Here is a 23,716-nt window from a genome sequence, read left to right as displayed (position 1 = left end):
TTGAAGGGCCTGGGCGGCCTCCAGCACCCCCTCCACGGTGACATCCCCGGCTGTGTGCTGTGCACGCTGAACCGAGCCCGCTGGAACCGCCTGCGACCCGGAATTCGTCTGACCCTCACTCGCAGAGAGGAAATTCTTCCTCTTCTAACCCGTGCGTTTTTAGCTCAACAACGTTTATTTCCTAGGGCCCTGTTGGTGAAATCCATCGGCCTGAAGTGTATAACTCTTTATCCATCCATCCCGCGTTTGCTGTCAGCATCTTCTGTACTGAGAGCCAAAGGTGAATGATCAGTAAACTTCCACCGAACTTCCCCCTCCTTCCCAAAGAAACAGCGTTAGAAACACCATGGGCCCGGTGACAGCAGGCCCTTGGTTTCACCAGAGACAAGGACATTCCCAGCCGCTGGCACATAACGCAGAAAAAGCAGCAAACCCCAAAGTTACGAAAATTAGAGCTTTTTATTTATATTTTATCACAAGGACAATCCCTTTGCTCTTCAGCTGTAAATACATACTAGAATAAACTCTGTAAATTATACAAAAAATACATATTTTCCATGAAATCTGTCTTTATAATAAATAAATGTGAACACGTGTGTGGCTGATCGCTGTAATGTTCCGTGTCTGTTGAGGTTTTCAGTCTGTTGATTTATTTTTAATCTCCTGAAAGAAGGGGGGAGTTCCTTGTCCCCTAAAGGTCGAAATAAATAATGTATGAGGAGATCCTTCCCCATTCCCCCCCTCCCGATTTTTTTTTCCCTTTTGATAGAGAGTTCAGCCCAAATTTCCACGCTTGCATTCAGCCCTCACAAAGCCTACAAATTATACAATGACTTCTAACCTGGACCCCTAACAAAACAATTTACTTTTTTTTTGCCCCCCCCTCGCTTCGCACACCCCCCCCCCCCCCGCCTATAAATCATAAGGGACAGATGGCAAAGAGGGGAGCGGGGAAAGGGGGGCGACACACACACACAAAAGCCCCGCGGTGATAGATCTGGGAAAGCTGGACAAAGTGCACATCGGCGAGAGAGAGAGAAAGAGAGAGAGACGGAAAGTTTGGTTTGGCAGGTGCCGTTCCCACAGCCCGCCCTGCCCTGGGAAGCGGGCAGATGCCGCCGCCGCCCCGGGGGAGCCCCGGCAGCGCCGGGCCGGGCTAGAGGCAGCGGCGGGGCAGCGGCGGCCCCGGGGCGAAGCGGCCGGGCCAGTGCTCGGGATCCGAGGCGGAGCCCGCGGGGCTGGCGGGCGATAAAGTGCAGGCGTACGGGGAGGCGGAGGGCGCGGGGCTGGCGGCGCCGCCGCTCCAGGAGGAGGCGGGCGAGGGGCTGCCCTCGGCGGGCACCGCCGCCGCCCCGTCGGGGCCCAGCCGCGCCGCCCCGGCCAGCCGCAGGGTCTCGGTGAGCGCCCAGATGTAGTTGTGGGCGAAGCGGAGCGTCTCGATCTTGGTGAGCTTGGCGTCCTCGGGGAAGGTGGGCAGCACGTCGCGGAGGGCGTCCAGCGCCGCGTTCAGGTTGTGCATCCGGTTGCGCTCGCGGTTGTTGGCCTTGAGCCGCCGGCTCCGCTTGATGCGCTGCGCCGTCTCCGCCGTGCGCGCCGCCCGCGGGGCGCCGCGGGAGCGCCCCGGCCGCCGCTTGCCCTCCGCCCGCCGCAGCCCGCGGCCGCCCGGAGCCTCGACGGGGCGAGCCGGCGGGGCGGCGCGCAGCTCCTCCTCCTCCTCCTCCTCCTCTTCCTCCTCCTCCTCGGCGCTGGACGGCAGCGAGGGCGAGGGGGCGGGCGAGCCCAGCCCCAGCAGCAGCAGCTCGTCCTCGGCGGGCGGCGCCAGGACCTCCGCCTTCACCAGCATCCTTGCGCGGCGGCTGGACGGGGCCGCACCGGGCAGCGCCGGGGAGCAGCGGGCGCGCTCTCCTCGCCTCTCCGGCGCTGTGACGGTTCGCCGGTTTGACGGAGCGGGGCGGGGGTCCCGAAGTGGGCGGGGGGGCGGGTTGGCAAAGCGCGGGGGACCGGGGAGGGGGGGGGGGGCGGCGGGGGCGCGGCGCTGGCACGCGCCCCGGGGGCGGCGGGCGGGCGGGAGGGCGGCGGGAGCGGCGCCCGGGGCCCGGTCAGGCTGCGTGTCTGGCACACGACCCTCCTTAACACCCCTTATATACCCCGCGGGGAACAATCAAACCTACCCCCGGGGTCCCCCTCGCCCCGCCCGCGACTCCTGTCGGGGGGCGCCGCCGCCGCTCCCCCCCCCAGCCCCGCCCGCCCCGCCGGGGCCCCATTGGCGCCTCGCGCTCGGCTGGAGCGTGCCGCTAATTTATTAATGAATGGGGACGGGGCGGGCCACGCGCGCGCCCCGGGGCCGGCCGGCTCCCTCCCCTTGCCGGCCGCTTCTCCTGCCCGCGCCCGGCCGGGACAGGCAGCGGGAGAGCGGCTGTGCGGGGCTCCCCTTCGCACCCTCTCGTTGCCCGCCGGGGTTTCGCCCTCCGGGGACGCGTGGTGCTGCGGTGAAGGTGCGTGCGTGACTTGCTGCTGCGTTTGCATCAGGCTGAGCCCGAAGTGGGGGAACGCCCGGCGCTCCGGGCATTTCCGTGCTGTCAAATATAATTCACAGGCTGGAGGAGACCTTTTTTATAAAAAAACCCCAAACACCAGCTTGTCGGTGCACAGGAAAAGCTTCATTCCTTTCACCCCTCTTCCAGCCCTCCCTCAGTGCAGAGCCTAGTGACATGCCCGCGGAGTCGGCATTGCTCCACAGACCACCTTCCACTACCCCAGCTTGCTCCAAGCCCTGTCCAACCTGGCCTTGGACAACTCCAGGGATCCTGTGCCAGGGTCTCCCCATCCTCACAGGGAAGGATTTCTCCCAATATCCCATCTAACCCTGCCCTCTGTCAGTGTGAAGCTGTCTTGCCCGTCGCCCCAAGCCCTTGTCAAAGAAATGACAGTGAGAATGTACAAAACTGAAACCCCAGAACACTCTCCTCTCCGTATGGAAACACCGTCAGCAAGGCACTTTGGGGGAGTTGGGCTTTGAAACAGAATTTTGTTTGCAACTGCTAGAAAAGCTCAAAATAGACGAAAGGCTGAAGCCTCTGCAGAAGCTGTGCTCAGCACAGCACAAACTCACACCCAAAGCAGCCCCTCACCCTGGGTGCATGGACTTTGGGAGTGATTGAGGCCGGGCGGGTGCCTCAATCAGCATCTCTGTGATTCTAGGAAACATTCTAACACTCCCTGGCTTCCTTGTGCACAACGGGAGGCTCACAGCTCCCTTCGGCATCCCAGGGGAGTGATGCAAAAGAACCCTATTTCTTTTTCTGCACCTTAAGGGACAAAGCAGAGTACACTCGCGACAGGGCCAGCCCACCCCTCTGTCCCCACCCTGCTTGCCGAGATTTTCATGCTTCCATTGCTGTGCAAAGCACCGGAGAGGTGAAGCACACTTTTGCGGTGTTTTTCTGGGGTTCAGTCCCGTTCCTGCTGCCAGCCCCTGCCATGCAGCGTTTGTTTCCTTAGGGTTGAGCACGAGGTGCCCGAGGACAGGTCGGCTAGAATCCTCACAGCTCTGGGTAGGCGCTTGTGTGGTCTGTGGGCAGAGCGAGGGCCGAGCTGCTCAGCCGGGAGAGGAGGTGGCGGCGGGGAGAGGGAGTGGGATCAGGAGCAGGAATGCTGCTGCCACTGCCCACCGCCTGAACTGTCCTCCAAGGGTCAAACTGTTCAACTCCAGCCCCTTTGCCAGACTCAATCCTACTTTAGGGGAACAAAAGCCCAAAGTAGGCAACGATCAAGAAATGGGAGCACAATGATTTAAGCTTATCACACAGCCCAGAAATAAAGGACGCTGAGCTCGTGTGGGGGAGAGGGGGAGACCTTCAGAAGGGCTTTGTTTGCTGTAAGAAGATTGAACTCTGAGGCGACCCGATAGCCCTAAAAGTTTAGGGTCTGTGTTGCTGAGAGACCTTTGGGCACAGCCCATCCACACGTCGACCTCACAAGTTGAGAGCCGGCCTTAATGGCCAGCCTGCCTCAGGTGAACAGGGGCGCGACATCCCGGGAAATGCGGGGACAAAGCTGTGGGGACAGGGTGGCCTGATCCCTCCCAGCTCTGCCTCCCTCGTTCCCTGCAGTGTCCCGAGGGCTTGGGGTCCCAGGGCTGCCCACACACACCAGGGTGCCCTGAATCCTGTGCTGTCCATCCCTGGGCAGCACCCACAAACCCTGAGAGTGGGGTTGTTCTGCTCTTAAACAGGGTGTGAGAATATGTCCCCACACAGCCGAGCACTGGGCTCCAATCAAAAGTGCTGGGGTGTGTATCCCCCACGTCCTGATCCAGGTCCTTCCCAAACACCCCGCGCACGCTGCAGCGAGCAGTGCCACAGTGAGGGACAGGACGAGGAGCGGCCCCCAACTCCCAGGCTGCATTAGCACATTTGGGGTTTGTTCTGGGATCAAGGCGAGGAGGGTCCCCCCAGAAGCGCTGTCCCGGCATCTTTCCCCAGCTCCCCCCACCCCGGCCCGCGTCGGGGGCCGATTGTTCCCGGCGGATTTGCATGGCAGGTGCAGGCCTGTGGAGCGATTTTGCACTGCCGGCCCCCCGCCCCACCAAGAGGGTCTGCCTCCCCCCCCTTGTGAAAAAAGGCTGCCAGTGCCTTCCTTTCCCATGAAGAGAAGAAGCTTGAGGATCGCGTGAACACGCTTCAGTTTTCTTATTCTTTTCTATAGATGTGGGGAAAAGAACAGCCGATTGTGTGAAAAACCCAGTGCCTGCAAAAAGGGACATTGGCCATCCAGGCGAAGGTGCGCGAGGGAGAGCACTAATCGCTGAACCAGGAGACAAATACGATTACCAGCTCCGAGCCTTGAGTCAGAAAGTCTCATAGACTTTAAGATGTTAATCCCCAACATAATCCTTCCTTTGGCGTGTAGGAATAGTGCAGCCACAAGAGTTGTTTTGTTATTTATATTGGCGTTTAATAAAACTCAGCCAGTGGTGAATGGGCTGCCCACTCTCCAATGGTAATTAATTCCCTATTTCAGTGACCCAATTGTGCTGGGATAGAGCAGTGGGACAGTCCCACTGCCCCAACCCGCCTTTGTGCAGCTACACGGCTCTCGTGCTTCAACAGCTATGGAAACTCATTCTTTTGATGTCATTCAATGAGTTTTCCTTGGGCATCTTCTAAACTTCAAGGACCCTTTTCTTTCTCGAACGCCTGAAAAGCAGGACTAGCTTGACCACCTCTGTAGAATTTAATGGTTTGGTGAAAGGGCCTTTTGGGGGGTGTGTGTGTGTGTGTGTGTGGGGGGGGGGTTGTGTAAGGAAAGAGAGAAAGAAAATTTGGCAGGCTGGCTATCAAACAGGGGGATAGGCAAATTCGGGTGTGCCGAACTCACTCGGCTCCTAATTTATCCAGGTCTAAAAAGCCACTTTTCCTTACTCAAAACACTCAGGGGCTTCTCTTAGTCAAGGCAGCTCTAGAAGGGATTTGCCAATGAGCGAAACTCTTTTAAGGACCTGAGTAAAGACACAAATGGTGTTTCAAGAAGGAATTTCCATCCAGAAAAGGGAAAAACACCTGGATACTTTTGCCTGGAAGGGGAAGAATACCAGATATCTGTAACAGGTTATCGTTATAAAGTGTGTCTGCAGGTTTATACCTTGGTGTGGTGAGGCGGCAGAAAGCGAACATGTGAAGAACATGGAGTTATCCCGCAGAGCTGCCCCAGTCCAGGCAGCCTCTTCTATGTCTTTATACACGCTTCCAAAAAAAAAAAAAAAACACCCCAAAAAAACCCCTTCGCAAGTCACAAACAATTCAGGATTCAACTAAGAAAACACAGAGTGAACCATATGGCCGGGGTGGCTCGAGTTGGCTGCATTTTCCCTCAGACAAAGAAGGGATTGAGAGTTGAAGGAAAGGAGAAAAAAACCCAACTTTCCGGCTGATGAAGCTGTTGTCTGGAGGCAATGATCCCAAATCTCAAGGCTTTATTCCAGGCTCCGACTGAGACGTGATATGTCATATGATTAGCATCTTTCATATTTACAAGAGTAGTGCGGGCTGCCAGTCTTTAGAGAAAGGCGAGAGAAAGAAGGGGCATATGCTGAAATGGATTTAGCATTTGAAAGAGAGAAAAGAGAGCGGATAAATACACTTAAACGAGGATTTAGTTTTACTCCCGTTGAGTTCTAATGGCTTGTTGATTGAGATTTTAGGGAGCCGGGACAGAGGTGTCAGCAGTAATTTAAAAGCGCCATTCAGCCCTCCCCCGGCGGAAGGAGCGGGCGCTGCCCCCTCAGGGCGGAGCGGTGCTGCGGCCTCAGTGGCGGGAGGGGCGCATCACCGCCCGGCGTGGCGGCTCCCTCCGCCGCGCGCGCGGCGCCATCTGGCGGCGGGCCTGAGGCGGCTGGGATCGGGAAAAGCGGGACCGGGAATTCCCGGTGAGCCGGGCACCGCCGCAGCGCTGCTCACAAGCACCGTCCAGCCGAGCCTCGAACACTTACAGGCATGGCTCCTCTGTGCCAGTGCCTCACTGGTACTCCCATGGAAGAGTTTAACCCTAATAGCCCAGTTAAACCCATTTCCCCTGGTACTGTCACTCCATGCCCTTGTGACAAGTCTCTTCCCAGCTCGCTTGGATACCTCGTAGGCCCTGGATGGTGCTTAAGATTTTCCCAAAAGCTGTGGAAGGGGTATTTTAATTGTTACAGCCGCGTTCCTTGCTGGATGTCACCTACCTGTAAATATGGGAGGCGACAGAATTGTTCTAAAATGCCACGGTGTTTTAATCTGAAGAACAGTGAAATACCACTAGAACCGTTAACTGCACAGTAAGCATAAAAGGATTTCACTTCTCAAGCAGAAAAAGTCACTCTATTTATGGTTATCAACCAAATAAAGTCACTTTAATAATTTTTAGTCTTATGACTACAAGGTCAAACAGACGTATCAGTGCGCTGAAGTCCAAACAAAAATACCCCACATTAAATAAATACCAGATTACAAATTACCAGAGCTATTGCTATAGACAAGCAGTTAATATTCATAAAATCAATGCATATTCTATTTTTTTTTTTCCTTTTTCTTACGCTCTTCTTCTTCCTCCCAGTTCTCCAAGTAGGACCTGAGAATGACATTTAGCTGCTGCTCACACTGGCTTGCGTGTTGTAAGCCATTTTCCCATCCTGAAAGCAGCAATAAACAGGGTAATTACATCTCTCTCTACAGCATCCATCACAGAATCAGCCCCTGGCAGTGCCAGCATATAGTTTCCCAAGAGTATTGACTGGCTGTGGTATTTCTGGTTGGAAAATGGCTCTGTGGAGTTCAATCATCAACAAGATGCTTTCTTTGATGTCAGCCAAGCAGGTAAAGTTCCATTACTGGATAAGAAAAAACCCCTTGGAATATAAAGTTTGCAGAGTAAAACTGCAAACGTGCAACTTGCACATTCTTGCCTTTTTTTTTTTTTGCAATATATTAGATTATATATATATTATACATAGAAATGTAACATTAAACATTGGAGTTTATATGCAATGAATACAGTGGTTGCTCTGGTGTACATACCATATATTTTATATATTATTGTACAGTATGTAAACACTGTAGGGTGTATTGTACATAGTCTAATTAAAGATAATGAGGTGCAGGTTTCAAAAACCCCAGCAAAGAAGCTCTTACCTCTGCAGTGGTGAATCACTCTCCCCCAGAGCCTGTTCCTGCTCAGACAGGGCAGACTCCCCACAATCAGCAGGTGCCTCTTGGCCCTCGTTAGGGCCACGTTCATCCTCCTCTCCGAGTCTATGAACCCAAAGTGCCTGGTCCTGACACAGGACAGCACGATGATTTCCCTCTCTGCACCTTGGAACGCGTCCACTGTGGACACCTGGATGGGCTTGACTTCAAAAGCCTCGGAGTGAACCCCACTGAGCAAATTCTGGATCTGGGGGCAAAGAAACAGGGAAGGGGGATGTTTGGCTACTCAGAGTACATTTAAGAGAACAGCTTCATTGATTTTTGTTACTGGTTTATGATACAAACCTTATACATTTGTGATTTATAAAGGGTAATCACGCCAATATCAGCTCCTTCTATTCCACTTGCAATCAGCGACTGGATGAGCTTGACTGTAAAATGAGCTTCTGCCATGTTATAAAAGCTGTTGTCTCTTTCAATCTGCGAAGAGGGAAAAAGATTCCCAAATTAGTTCTCCCCAACAATGCAAAAAGGAATGGAATGGAGGAAAAAAGACAATATTGACTTGTTATCTAGGAAGTGTTGAGGAAAAACAACAACGTTGACTTTTTATATAAGAAGTGCTGAGGAACTGACTTGCTCCACGCCGTGAACGCTGTAGAAGCAGAGTGTTGGGAGCCATTCCAGCAAAGGAGCCCTGTCCCCCTCAGAGATGCCATCAATGAGGTGCCCGTGGTAGAAGAGCTCGTTGGCGATGGCGCTGAGGGCAGGGTGACAGCGGTACTGTGTCCGCAGCAGGATGGGGCTGTGGCCCTGAAGAAGGAACACACAGACATTAGGGCTGGCAAGAGCTCACCTGCGTGGAGCTCAGAGCAAGCTGGGCTAGTGAAAGGTGTCCCTGTCTGTGGTGGGGGGTGACCTTGGAGGTGGTCCCTTCCAACCCAAACCACTCTGTGATTTTATGATATTTTGTAATGCTGAAACCCTGATCCTCTGCCACCTGGACCAGAATTCCCCTAGTGACTTCAGGGCACTTTCAGTTCTGCTCTCCACCTTTTCCAAACCTGTGTTCAGCAGCACCTACCATTAAGCAGAGCCGGTCAAAGAGAGTCTGCTCCAACCCCTGCTCGTGAACACTCTCAGACCCTTGAATAGTTGGTGGCAGTTGCTTGGGGTCTCCAACAAGGACCAGCTTTTCACACTGAAATCTAAATAAGAATGTGAAAAAAACAAGGAAAAAACCAGTGTTCATAACCACAGCGTGTGCTTGTTTCTGTATCACGCTGCTTCCATCAGCCTCCCTTCTCCAGCCCAGTTTAACAACACCCAAGAACAGGCCTCAAGTTAACATCCCTCTTCATGCTCACGAGGGCAAGACCTCGGGGCTCATGTGCTCACAGAGGTGTGGAGGGTGGCACTGCCTGGGGCCTGTGTCCCTGCTGGCCCCTCAGGAGGGCTGTACCTGGCGATGGGGAGCAGAGAAGCAGGTTCAGTCATCTGGCTGCACTCATCCAGCACCACCACGGGAAACCTGAGAGCGTTCAGGCAAGGGAAGGGGCAGGCAGCACACGTCACTCCAACCACCTTCACCTGCCCTCGGCGAGGGGAAAATGGGCAGGCAAAAAGTTAAGATCATTTCATAGCTCGTCTCTGTGCAGCACCTAACTAGAGCAGGAGAATACACCCACATTTATTTCTAGAAACAGCTATACCCGTGCAATCAAACCTAGCATTTACTTTATATTTAAAAAACAGGAGTTTTGAATTATAAATTCCCAGTTTCCATCTGCTAGGCCCTGTGGATAAGACACAGCAAATCCCTGCTTTCCCATCCCATCTCTTTGACTGTACCTGTTGCAGAATAGTTTTATTGGTCCCCAGTTTATGCTGCTCAATGCTCTTCCTGACATAGATTTTCTCAGCTGGAGTCAAATCTTCTTTCAAGAGAGCAAGCAGCTCTTTCAGCTGCTCGTTTTCATTTCCTGAGCCTGCATGTAAACTTCAAAGAAGATTTTGTAACATACATTACAGTAACTAAAAAGAGCAGCGCTTAGAAAAATAACCACATTTTACACATAACAGCAATTCACAACAATGTATTATCCTACCCCAAATCGCTTCAGATCCCTCAAAGAGGTTCCTTACCTATGGGGAAGAATTGCTTTTGTGATTTTCCTTATACTTCCCACTCTTATAAAATCCTCAAATCCAAGATCGAGCAGACTTGAAAGAAAAAGAGATTATTAACATTACAGAAATGAAGAAAGAAATATTGAAAACTTTAAAAGTGGTTTCAAAAGATGTATCAGAACACTGAGGAACACAAACTGCAATGATAAATAAGATGAAGTACCTCAGCAATTCTACAAAATCAAAATAAATTACCTCATCATGATTTAATGCCTTGATGATTCCCCTCTCATAGTCTTCCATATGTATCTTCCCTTCCTTTTTCCTTCCAAACCATGCATTTATTTCATGCTAAATTTTCACAAATCTGATCCTCTCTGCTCCTCCTTCCCCTGCTGCTACATCCCAAAGATTCCTGAGCACTACTACTTTTTCCTGATGGATTTTAATAGTGTATTTAATGAGAGCAGAGCCTAAATTAGTCTTCTGTAAATCTTTTATGTAGCTTTCACTCTTTTAATTTTTAACTGCACAAAAGAGCTGAGGCAAAATTACAGCCTGTGTGTGGCACTTTTTAGAGAAAGAAATCAATTTTTTGGATGTGTTTTACAGGAAATACCAGCACAATTATCACTACAGTGGAAGAGCATTATTGGTTTTGGAGGAAGAACCCATAAAAGCCTCAGCAACCCACCCCAGCAGTATCCTGTCCACAGCAACATTGGTGGAAGAAGCAATGAGGAGTTTCCATGGAACTGCCCTCGGACCCTCTGTAGCTTCACTGCTTTCAAAGAGCTGCACGAGGAACAGGATCACCACAGACAGCAAGTAGCTCTTGCCAGCTCCAAAAACACCTGGTATTTTGGAGGAAAAAGCTCAAGTTACAAGTGAGAATTTCCAAGAAAGTTTGAATCAATTGTTTTAACTTCAGTTATGTTGTGATTCCTCTAAAAAATTGCATGGGATTGCTTACACTTACAAAAACAAAGATAATACATGGAAAAAAAATGGTATGAAATATGAAAAAAGCTGAAAACAATAAATAACTCTGATTTTGTGTATAGGTATTTCTAGGTACAACCTCCTATGCTTCAGTGAAATCCTGCAAAAGGCAGAATGAAATTTTAATTTAATTTAAAGGGGCAAAAGCTCTGTGCTGACAGAATGGAGGTATTAATGTCACAGTCATTATGAGAGGGGCTGATTCTGGCATTCCATATTAACGGCATTTCCCATTAATCAACGCAGATAGAGTAGCAGCAGATGTCACAATTCCTGGCTGCGTACCACGTATGATTGTGATGGGGCAGCTCTGATGTTCCTGCCCTGGTGTGGGGTTTTCACAGGTCATCATCTGAGCTACGTGAGCCAGTGCTGCTGCTTGGTCTGCGTTCAGGGAGAACCTTTGGATCATCTCTTCAGCCACTCCCACTGCCACTTCCGAGCTCACAGGGCCAGACGTCACGGAGCATTTCACACTCAGGGCAGGTGGAGTAAATTTCCTTTTGTTGACTCTCTTAGTTGCATTTTCAGAATTAAAATTCCTAAGAAAACAAAAAATAGCCCAAAAAAGTCATGATGTGATACAGCTTGTATCTCCTGGTTCTGCTCTTCCTGCACTGGCCTGCTCACAGTGCCACAGGACAGTAACTCACATTTTCAGGAGATATGGGATCAGTGGTAATGTGGATGGATTGAAGTGCTCCTCCATGTTCCTTAAGGAGGCCAGCTCACTGCTGGCATTACAGACCAGCAAGGCGTGAACACACACTGGAAAGGCCACAGAAAAACACAAGGAGAAAGGAATTAATAGAGCAGAATTTTCAAATCGGCTCAAGAAATGAATTATAAAATGCCAAAAGAGTAATTAACTGATTTTATCTTCTTCATTTACAAAACAAAACAACTGCAAAGATTTAACTTAATTCAACAGCAAAGCAGTTGAAAACTTTTGCAGAATCACAGACTTAATACGTGGCTTTTTATATAAATATTAATTTTCCAGTGAGTTGTTGGGGTTTCTGCATTTTGCTTTTCAAGGACAGTAAAAACATATTCCTTGTACTTACACTCTGGCAGTCAACTTGCATTGGATATCATATTATATAATTTACTACTTTCTTTATATTATTCTCATTTTTTTCCCCACCCATTTGGAATTTGCAGCTACTTTGCAGGTTTAACTGCATTAATTAATATATTCAAATTATATATTCAAACATACAAGGAAAAAATACTGTGAATTAAATAATGTGCAAGGTTTGAGGAATTCTCAAATTCTCAGCAACTCATCCTTCATTGCTGGCTGGACCTTTCCTCAGTGATTTCCCACAGTTCTGAATGCTGCTGTGGAACTCACTGTTGGATCTCCAGTTGGAGGGACTGTAGCCTTTCAGTGGCAGCAGTTCTATTTCATTGTTGGAGGATGGTCCAAAGAAAGCACTGCTTGCAATGAAGGTGTCCATGGGATCAAAGTTCAGAGTCTTTGAAACAACCCAGATGTCATCTGCCAAAAAAAAAAAAAATACAGAGTCCTCATCAGCTTCTCCCACTGCCAGCTTTTAAATCTGATGTGTAAGACGTGCTCACCTTTGCTGTAGAGAGAAGAATGCTCCTTTCTGCTTAGCTTCAGGTATAATTTGGGTTTGGAGTCACCATCAAAGCTGGCAGGTGTATTCATAAATTTCTTGAACTTACTGTACCGCTGTGTTGGAATTTCAAAGGCTTTCCTGGGAAATTGTAATTAAAAAAAAAAAAAAAGGTATATAAACAATCAACACATTTTGGATTCAGCAACAAAAATAAAAAACCTCCACAGATTGGACCAAGTGGGTGTGCATCACCTTACATTAACAAGTTTTAAATATATTGATCTTGACTGCAAAATCCCCTCACAGAATAGCCTTTGAGATTACTTCTGGCATTAAAATTAGAATCTTGAAGAGAATAAATCAAATTCTCCTACTGAAGATTAAAAGAACAATAATTCAAATGCAACAGTTCTGACATTAAGCAATTGATCAAGCTGCTGGTCAGCAGTTTTGATTCTTACTAAAACCAAATAACATTGCTATAAATATTTTTCCTTCACTAATTTAGCTCTTGCATTTCTTTACAGAAAGAAACCTTTACTCTTTAAATGTAGAGAAAACGTGTTAAATTCTGCTGAAGCCCTGAGCTACTGGAATATTTATAAAGCTTGAATTCACACAGCACTTGAGAGAAGTGCACAGCATTTGAAGATACCTCACCAAAAGCTGGCATTCCTCATAGACAGCAATCTTTTGACTCCTGAGGTATGTCCCAATACTTTTTGTGTCGTGGAGCACCGCACTGGGTCTGGATTTTGTCTGTGTGGGGTTCACATCTTCAATCCACTTGAAAAAGGAACACTGCTCAGCTTTTGGGGCATCACAGGCATAGAACAAACGACCCTGCAAGGGAAGGGAAGGGAAAAAAAAAGCCCATGAGCACTAAAACAAGCAAGACAAAACCCAAAAGCAATGGATACTTTCACCCCTAAAGTGTAAAATCCACAAGGAATAAACAGCACCTTGTTTTGACCTTCTTTTTTAACCATCACCAGCTTAGCAGGGTGCATGTGGTTGCAGAGTGGGGCACAGCTTCCTTGGCTCTGGCTCTGCCCATCTTTCACTGCAGTGTAAAATGAAATATCCACCTTGGAGAGGGCATTGTGCAGTCTCTGCGCCAACTCAAACAGCATTATGTTCAATTGCTCTTGGTGGGGAAAGGAGAACATCAGAATCATTAGCACAACCTTAAAATGCTTACACAGCTACACAACATTCAAACAAATGTATTTCCACTGGAAGATTTCCATCCCAAGTCAAAAATTTAATCTGAGTCCTAAAAGTAACCACATGACCTGAAAAATCCACTTATTCCAGGAGAAAAAAAGGCTTAGGTACCTTAAGACTGAAAAACAGCTCTGAGGCTATAGAGTTGAACAGAAATGTACTGTCTTTTTGGTTTGCCTTTGCAATTTTGGGTATAGAAATACATGTATATATATATAAAACTGAAATGCACCCTGTTGTTTTAACAGGCAATGTTTAAAATGACAGCATTTCACAGAGCAGAGACTTACCTGTCAGAGCAGCTTTAAAAACCTGCTTGTAGTGAGTGTGAGACTGAAACACAGCTGGGATGGAAATCTTTCTTTTAGGAAGATTGGCATGTTTCACTTTATCCACAGGAGGAAAACGCAACTCAGAAATGGTTATGTCCTAAAAAGACCCATGAAAATAAACCATTAACAACTGTAAGATGTTGAATGAGACAAATATTGCAGATTTGTAAAAATACTAAAAAAAAAATTGCAGATTTGTAAAAGTACTTAAAATTTCCCTAGAGCTTGGGCTGCCAGTTAGGATGCACCATGAGGTTAAAATGCACTCCTTGCCAAAGAGCTTGCATTGGTAATAGCAGAGATAATACTTCCAAAGGCTTTAGAGTAAATTTTATGGAGTTCAAAATCATGTTTTTCAGCACTAGGCATGGGGAAGGAGCACACAAACACCAATTTTAACACTATTTTTGCACAGAAATGAATTAATTATAAATGTCTTCATAAGCATTTTAAGTTTAATATATATGGATTTTACATATCTATATATTTGTATAAAAACACACACCATGTGTATACTCATGTATATGTTAAATCCTCATCTCTACTTCACAGAAACACTGTACTGGACAGTTTTAAAGAACCAAAAAACTTTTTTTAAAAAAAGAAAGAGTTAACATTTTCTTCAACTCTCAAAACCATTTGACAACTTTAAAAACTTGACTTGTGGTTGGTTTGGTGCTTCCCCCCCATTTACTCCATCTGCCTACTGATCACAAAGAGCTGTGCTAAATTTTTAGGTGCTTATTCAGTGCCATAATTTGACTTTTACACAACTAAAACTGAAGGAATTTATAATATTTTGAAGACAGAGACTAAGACTTGAAGCAAAAATAGGTGTTAACTACAATGATGCTGATACCACAATTAAGAAAAACCCTTGGTGCACACAATTTCTTCCTAATCATGGGTGTCAAAACAGCCCGGCAGCTTTTCATTCATCTTCCTGCCTTCAATATTCAGATTAAAAAACCTCAGCCTGGTGCTGGATTAGTCACGGCACTTAAAAATACTTTTTTTTTGGTGTCACTATGCAATCCTCCTGCTAACACCTGCAGGCTAAAAGCAGCAATGTGTCAGGGACACCGTTTGCCCGAGCAGTCACACACCTGGCCCTCTCCTGCTCCGCCGCGGCAGCTCAGGTGACTCAACACCTTTTGTGTGGCCGCAGCCAAAGGTGCCTGCCTTAAGTGCAGGGCAAGCAGCTTCCCGTCGGAAAGAGGATGGGGCTGGCTGCTGTTTGCAGCCCCGGGCGGGCTCCGGGCTGGCAGCAGCGGGGCACAGCTGGGATCGCTGCCTCTGCCCTCTCCCGTGTCGCCCGGCGGCATTCCCAGGACGCTCCGGGCACAGGTGTCATCCTCCTCTTCCCCTTCAGCGCTGCCCTCAGGGATCAAATCGCTCTGAGCACCGCTTTGATACTTCAGCCACTTGCTTTGTCTGGCTTGGGCAGTCACATCAGGGAGCACTGGTGGCACAGATCCCCTTTGTCCATCTTCTGTGCAGCCCCCAAACACAGAGGTTTCATAATTCCTGTCCTGGGGGCAAGGAGCACTCCTAGGAAATGCCACTGACCCGCTGCACAGATTGCCTCCTGAAGAGCCCAAAGACTGCTGGAGCTGCTGCCTCTCAGTGGGGTAGAACACGTCGGGAATCTCGTGGGTGGCAGGAAGAGTGACAAAGGGAGCTCGTGTTTTCATCGTGGGCTCCAATGCCGGCGGGCTGCGCTCCTGTGCACAGCTGGATTTCTCCCGGGCTGTGGGGCAAACACAGCTTACAGGCAACCTGGAGCACCTGGGGGTGCCACTTCAGATGCACCAAAAGGAAGGAATTCGAAATTCTTCCTTCTACACCCTGTCTTCTAGCTGGGAAGCTCTCTGGATTGCTCCTGTGCAGTATTACACTAAATGATGGATTCAGTGTGATTCTTTTACTTAGTTTTTTTTTAAATTTCTTTTAAATTTTTTTTTTTTAAATCTCCATATTCAGAACACATTATGTAGCCACTCTGCTTGTATAAAAGACCTATTATTAAGTTAAACATGTTTGTATTTTGGAGGTCATTAATCTGCTGTCACTGACAGCTACCAACTAGAAAACACCCAGCTTAACATCAAAAGATAACCCACAAACTTATGAATTAATATTAAACAATGCAGATAAATAAGCTCTTACTACCAAAAAGCATCCTTTTGGCTAAATTAATTATCATTAGTAACAGTTGTAGAGAGGTGTCAAATGGGAGAGGGTCAGAGGACAGCTGAATATGGAAAAAACTCAAAGCAGGTAAATAAAAACATTGGGATCACTTAGAAGCTCAGCTTACAGCCTTTTTTTCCCCCAACTAGAAGCTGATTTTTCTTTATAAAACTAAATCTCTCTACTAAAGTCTCTTTCAGGAGAATATAATTGGCAGAGTAACTGTCTAGGATGGCCCAATTCATTGTGCTTCAAGAATCCTCAGAGATTTTTCAGCTAAAACACAGTGAGGTGCCAGTATAAATCTGTCAATTCTTACTGAAAAAGAAATCTGGGAGTTGTGGTTCCCTTGGTAAGATCCCACATGTCAGGGACTCCTGGATGTCTCCAACGGTCTCCTCATTTCCCCAAGGTGGACAAATTGCAGAGTCTGGATCAAATGGGGAAGCCTGTTCTGGTGAAACCTACAGGTGAAGAATTAACATAGCAGGTGAATGACTGGAAAAAACCCTGCTTACAGCTCTTTGATCAGTATTCTCTCTCTCATCATTCTGAACGATTGAAATGTCTCTCAGAGTTGAGATAAAACAGCTCCAAAAATAACAAATTGCCACAAACACACAGGAAATAAAGCCAGAAATATCTGTAAGGCACAGCCAATCCCCACCTTGCCAGGCTCCCAGGCAGCCCACTGTGCTTGTCTCAGGTCAGAGGGTGGGTGTGACACTGTCCATGGTGGCACTTCAGGACACACAGCCAATGCCAGTGCTGGGAAAAACAGTCAAGTGCTGAAGTCATGCAGAAATTTTGAGGCCAATCACTGCCCTTCTCCTTTTACTTTCACTTACAGGACTGATTAATTCCTGGCTCTTCAATAACATCAGGCTTCATTTGAAAATTCCCTTCTCTTGAAATGTCAACATCATCCTTATGAAGGCTCCTGGAACCTGGAGACTTAATTAAAAAAATAAAAAAAAATAAGCACAAACTTACTAGAAATTAAACTCTTTGTCTTCTTTTTTTTCAAAGTGCAGTGAACAAAGGAGCAGAAAAAACCAAGTCACGCCTTGCAAAGTTCTATGACAAAGGTAAGTAAAAATAATTGGTTTTGATGTGACTGTAGCAGTTTAAAAATGAACTATTTTCTATCCTAAATTGACAGGATACTTTCTTGCACTAAGGTTAGTATGGATAACTGAACAAAAAAAAAAGTTTTACCTGTCTCAAGTCATAAAGGTCAGAATTCCTTGAAAAGAGGGGTGAGAAAAATGCCTCAGCTGCCAAGTCCATGTTCTCTGGGTGCTGCTGCCATCCATGCTGGGAGCATGGGGCTCTCAACATGACCTCACTAGCTGCTGATCCTCTCACTTGGTACCCTTGAAAAGCAACAGGCTGCACAATGCATGGGGATTATCACTAACAGCAAGGAAAAACTGCTCTGCCACTACCTACAGTCAATACAGGTACTTTGGACACATGCAACAAAAATAACCTGTTGACTCTGCAGAAGAGAAACAAAAAAAAAAAGTGGGTTTTTTCCTTGTAATTTGAGTTTAAAACTCTCCTGGAAAACTTCCTGAAGTGAACTGTACTAAAAATGACAAGAACTGGTTAAAATTTTATTAGGACTTAGTGCAATATATTACAATTAGCAAACCATTGGATTGAAATATAGGAGACACTGTTAATTATAGTTGAGTTCCACAGAAATTCTACCTTTGGTTGCCAGTCACATGTCCCAGGGTCCCTTTGGGCTGTTGCTACTGGTACAATGTATGCCTCTGGCTTCTGTAACAAATTGTCCACACAGTTGGGCTGCATAGAAGGGATCAAAACCTAATTAGTCTAACAATTTAATAACCATTTCAAGTGAAAATTTAGGCTAAGAAATGTCTTGTATTTATACAAAGGAAGCTTTTTCAGTTACAGCTTTTTTATTTGGAAGCCAGGACCATCCATGACAGGATAAGAAACAATGTTTGTTTTTCAAACAGAACAGGAAAAAGGGAAGGATTTCTAAAATCTTTCTTTAAGCTTTAGATGGATTGAAAAAAAACCCCAAAACTGTTAATAGCATTGGATAAAAAATCAATGTGAATATCAAACACAAACAGTTTTCCCAGTGTATTTCAACCCAAATGCTACAATTCTAAGGAAAGCCATGTATTTAAAAAGATAGTGGGGAAAAAAAAGGTGGTAAAAGATAGGGCAGTGAAGGAGAATTGCCAGACATATCAGTGGGATATTAACCATTACTAAATACTACACTTCTCATTTAGTTTCTTGTCATACATGAGGCCTCCTGAATATTGTCAAGATGACATCCTCTACTTATTACCAGCTTCATAAACAATGCCTCTAAGCAATTTGTAGCTCAGCCTCTATGGTTCCTAAACCAAGAATTTTATTCCAGGAGCCAGGTGGAAAATTAATTTATCTTGTACAGATAAATATATGTAGTAAAAAACTGGTTACCATAAGGCCAGGAGAATCAAAGTATGAACAGGAAGATGCCTGTAAACTTTCTGAGTAAGGCATTTCTGTAAACTCTTTTACAGCTACAAGAGATGGAAAAGCACAATGAGTTACAGTCAATACTCTGGGTTTTTTTACATTAAAATATCTGAATGTTTACAGGTCTTGCAAACCTTACCCATGCAACAAATTGCACAGTTAGGATTTAACTGAATGAGAGCAAACAGAGACAGACTTGGAGCTCACAACGTTGCTTTCAACAGTAAAAACTGCACGAGAGAACCTACATCACACATCATTCTAAAAGTATTTCTAAATATCAGGAGAAATGAGAGAAATCAATCAGGTACAGACATACAGAATCCAGTTTGAAACAGAAGCTGACCTAACCTTCATCCTTCTCAAGGGGTTCAAGTGTCTCTTTAGAAGTGTCTTTTTCACAGAACATGCTGGTGTTTTCCTCCATCCCTTGCAAGCTCTCTAATGCTGTGCTATGCTGAGTCAAAGCTCTCAGAAGAGCAATATCATTCACCAAATCAGGGAGTCCTGAGGAATTCTCAGCCACTGCTGTGCATTTCAGGCAATCCACCCCTAATGTGTCTCCTTGGCAGGTTTCAGGAGAAGCAGTTTTGCTCTCTGCATTTTCCAAAGCAGTTCCTCCTGCTGCTGTTTGCTCTGGAGATGAATAGCCTGCTCCTAAAGGATCTGATTCCTGTGACAAAGCCAGCAGAGGGCTGCCTGCTTTCATGGCATCACTCTTAGTAGCCCAGAAGTGCTCTGAGCCAGCATCTGGGGAGTCCACGCATCCAAGCAGTGAAACTCCTTCCTCGGTCCTTTTGTCCAAGGCAGAAATTATTCTGCTGGGAGAAATAGCTGTGAGGCCTCCAGTGGCCTCAAACAGCCTGGTTTCAGGGTGACATTCATTAACACTGGGGTCTCCAGGCAAGAGGTCAGAGTGCTGCTTTTTTACCCAGGACGTGCCATTAATGCTGAGTGCTGCACAGCCACCCAGATCCTCCTCTTGGTTTGTGTCTCCAGAATTTGACTGACTCTCACTGACCCCTTTTATGTTGTGTCCATCCCCTAGAAGTTCCACTTGGGGTCTGGTCTGGTTTGCAGTGTCTTCTGCAGATCTCCTGGCATCACTGGCACAAAGCTGGGGTGGTGGACTTCCCTCTCCGTCAGATTTGGAACATTTGACTTCATTTTTGCTGTGTGTCTCTACTTCACAGCAAGAATGAGGCTTCAAATGAGGGCTCAAGGCAGCACCTTGTGCTACATCTTCTCCCTGGAAGCTACCTGGGCTCCATGAAGGCGTGTCTCCCTCAGAGATCTCCTTCCCTTCTCTCTCACACACATCTTCATTGTCCATGTCATTAAAATCAAAAATCTCCATTAGGGTAAAGTTAACCTCCATCAGTTCCCCATCAGGACTACAGCCTGCGCCCTGCAAACTGAGCTCCTCCTTCCCAATTCCAGCTTCAATCCGTGCCAGTGCCACATCCCCAGAGAGCTCTGGGTCACTGGACACTCCCTCTGAATTTTGCCTTGGCTGAAGCTCACTCTGCATCTTCTCAGAGCAATTCTCCCTAAGACTGTCAGTCCCTGAATGCTCCCTGTATCCAAAGGGATGGTTTTCAAAGGCAGCTGGACTTGCTGAATGTGAAATGTCACCTGAGATTGGGACAAACTGACTGTCACTCATTCTACTCACAGTGGACTCATGTAGGAAGTAACTATTTGTGTTGCAGTGATCTTGTAAATCTTGACTTAAATTATTTACCTTTTTGTCTTGTCTCTGTCCTGTGACTTCTTCACCAAAAGGCTGTTCAGCTAAATTTGGAAGGCTTTGAGCATTCCAGTCCTTTGTATCATTTACATTTCCCTGCACAAAAGGCAGGTGCTGAGTATCTGGAAGGAGTTCTTTAGCAGAGTCGCCTGAAAAAACAGGTAGGACAGGGCTTTTTTTGCCACATAAGCCTGCATTTTCTGCTGCCTGAAACCTGGAAAGGCAGCCTGTGGCTCCAGATGTTTGCTCTGTGTGTCCCTGTGCTGGCTTAGACTTGAGCAGAGCAATGATCTGTGCTGTGCTCCTGATGTGCTGGGACACTGCCCTGGCACCAGTGTGCCCAGGGAGGAGAGGAGATTCCAACTTCCCAACCAACTGATGGCAGTTCTGCTCCTCTGTCTCCTGCCAGCTGTCACCGCAGGGAGCTGAGAGCAGCGAGGACACAGACGTTTGTTCCCTGCCATTGTCCCTACAGCCCTCTTCCTGAGTGCCTGCAGAGGGATTTGTTCCTGCGTCCTTCCTGCGAACCGTGGAAAACAACGGAGAGCTGATATAAAACTGGGATGGAAAACCCCCTTGGCACTCCTTGGATGAAGGCAACACTGCTGGTTTCCCTTCATCTTCCACAGCTGGTATTTTCTTCTCTACTTGGCGTGGCCCCTGGAACCCCTGGGAGAGAAATTTTCAATTAATTAATTACGTTTTGTAATCAGGTGTTAAAAATGGGGCACACTACACTGTGATCAAACGGCCTGAGAATCTATTCTGATCAAACCCACACGAGGATTCACAGGGGCACAGAAACAACCTCAAGCCCTTCTGACTTCTACTGCAGGCAACACCAATCCTGCTAAACCCAATCTCCTAAATGTGGAAAAAATACAATCTGGATTACAGCTTAAAAAAAAAAAAAAAGAGAGAAAAGAAAAAAAAAAGGAAGAAATTATCTATATATTTACCATTCATGAAAATATGTGTTTTACACTGCATGTAATCATGAGACATAAAAAACTGGAACAACAACACACCGTAAACTTCCTTTTCAAGCCGACAGGGAGATGTCTTGGGGGTAGAAGACCAGGTTTGACACCATTTCTATTCATTGCTGGAGTTTCTGCTTTCTTTGGCTGCTCTTCTGAGGGCTTTTCACTCTCTCTGACTGCTTCAACTGTGATTAAATATCGCTCACTTTCGAAATCCTCTCCAGGAGTCACCTGGAAAAGGGAGAGCAGCAGTGTGTACACAACAGCACTGTATAAGAAACAACATTTTAGATAGTTTTATTTTTTAAAAAATACAGTCTTTTAAGTACTTGTATGTAAAACATTCAGCTACTTACACCTACTACATCACAGATGCCATATAATACTTTTATTTATACATATATTGTAAAAAGCAGTAGCACTTAGCTCCAATGATTATTTACTATATCACTGTAATACACTGCTTTTACCATGGAGGAAGAAAAACTCCATGAAAGCTTCTGGACAAACAGTAAGATCTATTAATAAATAGAAGCTGTTTTTCCTTTCCATTATTTGCACTGCGGCAGAGTTTCATATCAACAACTAGAGAAATTACTCTTTTGGCTACCAAACAAGTGTTTGAAATGCTGCCTGAAAGACAAACTACAATCAGATATAAAAATAACAACTCTGAACAAAATATACCTGAGATTTTATAAAAATACTCTCCAGACATTGTCCTTTATCATCAAACAAGGTAGCCTGCAAAATAAAAGTAACATTTTAAATAACCAGTTATTTCACAAATCAACTAGACTGCCACTGGCAGTAGCAGATAGTATGAAATTCAATAATTTAAATCTGAATTTTCACCTGATTTCTGCCAGTTCTCACTCTCAGAATTCCGTCCTGCCATGTTTTTGATTTTTTCATCTTTTGGTGAGTGTATAACACCTGTTTTAAATATGTAAAATATTGAAAAAACAAGAAGTAAGAAAATGTCCAAACATTTCAGCAGCTACAGTCTTTAAACTTAATTGCACGGTGTTAAAAATCACTCACAGTAAATTCTTGAGAGGCCATTGCTTTGGTAATAGTCACCCACCAGCTTATTTCCCAAATATCCACATCTTCCCACAGCCTGAGAGACAGGAAAACAGTCAGGATGCACCAGAGCTGTGAAGGAAAAGTATGGACAAAAAAATTATCTTTTTTTCCCCTCAAAAAAAAAAAGAGAATTAGAGGCAAGACAGTATCAAACCAGCGGAACAGAGCTACTGTGGGCATTTTAAAGAGAAATCTCAAACACAACCTAACAGACTGCGGTTAAAAAAAAATAATAAAATCTCTCTTTTTAACAGATGTCAAGGAATTTCCCAGCTTTTAGACGAATTCATGCATTTAAATCAACAGCTGGCAACTCTGAACAGTCTTACTCAGAATTACTTGAATTAAAGACCCAAAAGTTTACTGGCAGGGAAAAAGAAATTAAAAAAAAAAAAACAACCCAAAAAAAACAAAACAAAAAAAAAACCCACAACCCCCCCCCCCCCACACACAAAAAATAAAAAAAAAATTGAAAAAATGAAAAAATAAAAAAATAAAAAAATCACAAAAGACCCAAGACCAAAGCAGAAAAGCTGTTAGCAGAATGATTTTGTCCCAGGTGTGGAGCTGGTCATGCATGTTTAGCTCATGCAAAAAATAACTGATGATTTCCCGTGGAGCCAAACCTCTTCGCATGTTTGAAGCGAGACCGCGAGCCATTTAAAAATAATTTACAAAAACTTATTTTGAGCCCATAAACATTTTTAATCCATACTGGAACATAATGTACGTAATTTAACGCAATGCTTTATGCAGGTCTGTAATGTTTGGTGTTGATATACATCACGCTATCGGTTTATGTGACGGAAGGACCGGCGCTGTTTCGGATGGCTGCCACCTCCCCGGGCGCTCCCTGCGCTGGAAACCCTCGGAGCCGCCTCTGAGGCCGGTTCTTCCCTAAGCGCGGAACAGCCCTTCGGGAGCAGCCCGAGCGGCGCCGGCCGCTCCCACAGGCGCTGCCGCCACACCGCCCTTTCCCCCGCCCCATCCTCCCGGGTGCCGGGCGGCCGGCGCGCTCCTACCCAGCGGCTCGGGGAGTGCACCGGGAGCGGGCCGGACGGCGGTGCCGGGATGGGGATGGGGATGGGGATGGCGGTGCCGCCGCCGCCGCCTCCTTCGGCCTTTCCGAGCTTCCCGCCGCAGCGCGCCGCGCGACGTCACCGCGCCCGCGCCGCCCCGCCGGGAGGAAGTCACGTGCGCGCAGCAGCCCGGCGCGCCCCCG

General features: G+C 46.6%; 2 protein-coding genes and 1 long non-coding RNA gene across 11 annotated transcripts; 1 reads left to right on the top strand and 2 right to left on the bottom strand.

Moving 5' to 3' along the window:
* Window positions 1–36: 36 nt before the first annotated feature.
* On the bottom strand, window positions 37–1,955 carry NEUROG2 (neurogenin 2). The gene has a single exon (XM_064416140.1). The coding sequence runs from the start codon at window positions 1,841–1,843 to the stop codon at window positions 1,157–1,159; it is 687 nt and encodes a 228-aa protein (XP_064272210.1). The 5' UTR covers window positions 1,844–1,955; the 3' UTR covers window positions 37–1,156.
* A 4,908-nt stretch (window positions 1,956–6,863) lies between these two features.
* On the bottom strand, window positions 6,864–23,652 carry ZGRF1 (zinc finger GRF-type containing 1). 4 transcript variants are annotated; one of them, XM_064416112.1, is made up of 29 exons: window positions 23,517–23,652; window positions 22,450–22,563; window positions 22,261–22,341; window positions 22,093–22,149; window positions 21,451–21,636; window positions 19,024–21,091; window positions 18,634–18,716; window positions 17,875–17,973; window positions 17,377–17,550; window positions 17,007–17,112; window positions 16,826–16,926; window positions 16,478–16,622; window positions 15,072–15,715; window positions 13,924–14,062; window positions 13,369–13,553; window positions 13,062–13,249; window positions 12,405–12,544; window positions 12,175–12,321; window positions 11,471–11,585; window positions 11,103–11,359; window positions 10,510–10,669; window positions 9,831–9,908; window positions 9,537–9,684; window positions 9,148–9,275; window positions 8,770–8,893; window positions 8,322–8,498; window positions 8,031–8,165; window positions 7,671–7,932; window positions 6,864–7,171 (listed from the first exon to the last, which is right to left on the bottom strand). In XM_064416112.1, exons 2-29 carry the CDS (start codon window positions 22,468–22,470, stop codon window positions 7,050–7,052), a joined length of 6,270 nt encoding a protein of 2,089 aa, XP_064272182.1. In that variant the 5' UTR covers window positions 22,471–22,563; window positions 23,517–23,652; the 3' UTR covers window positions 6,864–7,049. The 4 variants fall into 4 exon arrangements, with proteins under 4 accessions (XP_064272182.1, XP_064272183.1, XP_064272185.1 ...); XM_064416113.1 differs by lacking the exon at window positions 17,377–17,550 and having other exon boundaries at window positions 23,517–23,651; XM_064416115.1 differs by lacking the exons at window positions 17,377–17,550; window positions 18,634–18,716 and having other exon boundaries at window positions 20,417–21,091.
* LOC135298496 (uncharacterized) lies at window positions 7,057–21,638 on the top strand. Of its 6 annotated transcripts, none has more exons than XR_010360510.1 (7): window positions 7,057–7,355; window positions 10,428–11,303; window positions 12,934–13,111; window positions 17,188–17,246; window positions 20,458–20,583; window positions 20,898–21,054; window positions 21,136–21,638. It is a non-coding gene; the product is annotated as an uncharacterized LOC135298496 (long non-coding RNA). The 6 variants fall into 6 exon arrangements; XR_010360508.1 differs by having other exon boundaries at window positions 20,832–21,054; XR_010360511.1 differs by lacking the exon at window positions 20,458–20,583.
* Window positions 23,653–23,716: the final 64 nt, after the last annotated feature.

This window comes from Passer domesticus, chromosome 4 (genome assembly GCF_036417665.1).
Source record: "Passer domesticus isolate bPasDom1 chromosome 4, bPasDom1.hap1, whole genome shotgun sequence".
NCBI classification, from domain to species: domain Eukaryota; kingdom Metazoa; phylum Chordata; class Aves; order Passeriformes; family Passeridae; genus Passer; species Passer domesticus.
The sequence above is the reverse complement of the archived record's forward strand: the minus strand, read 5'-3'. Positions and strand labels throughout refer to the sequence as shown.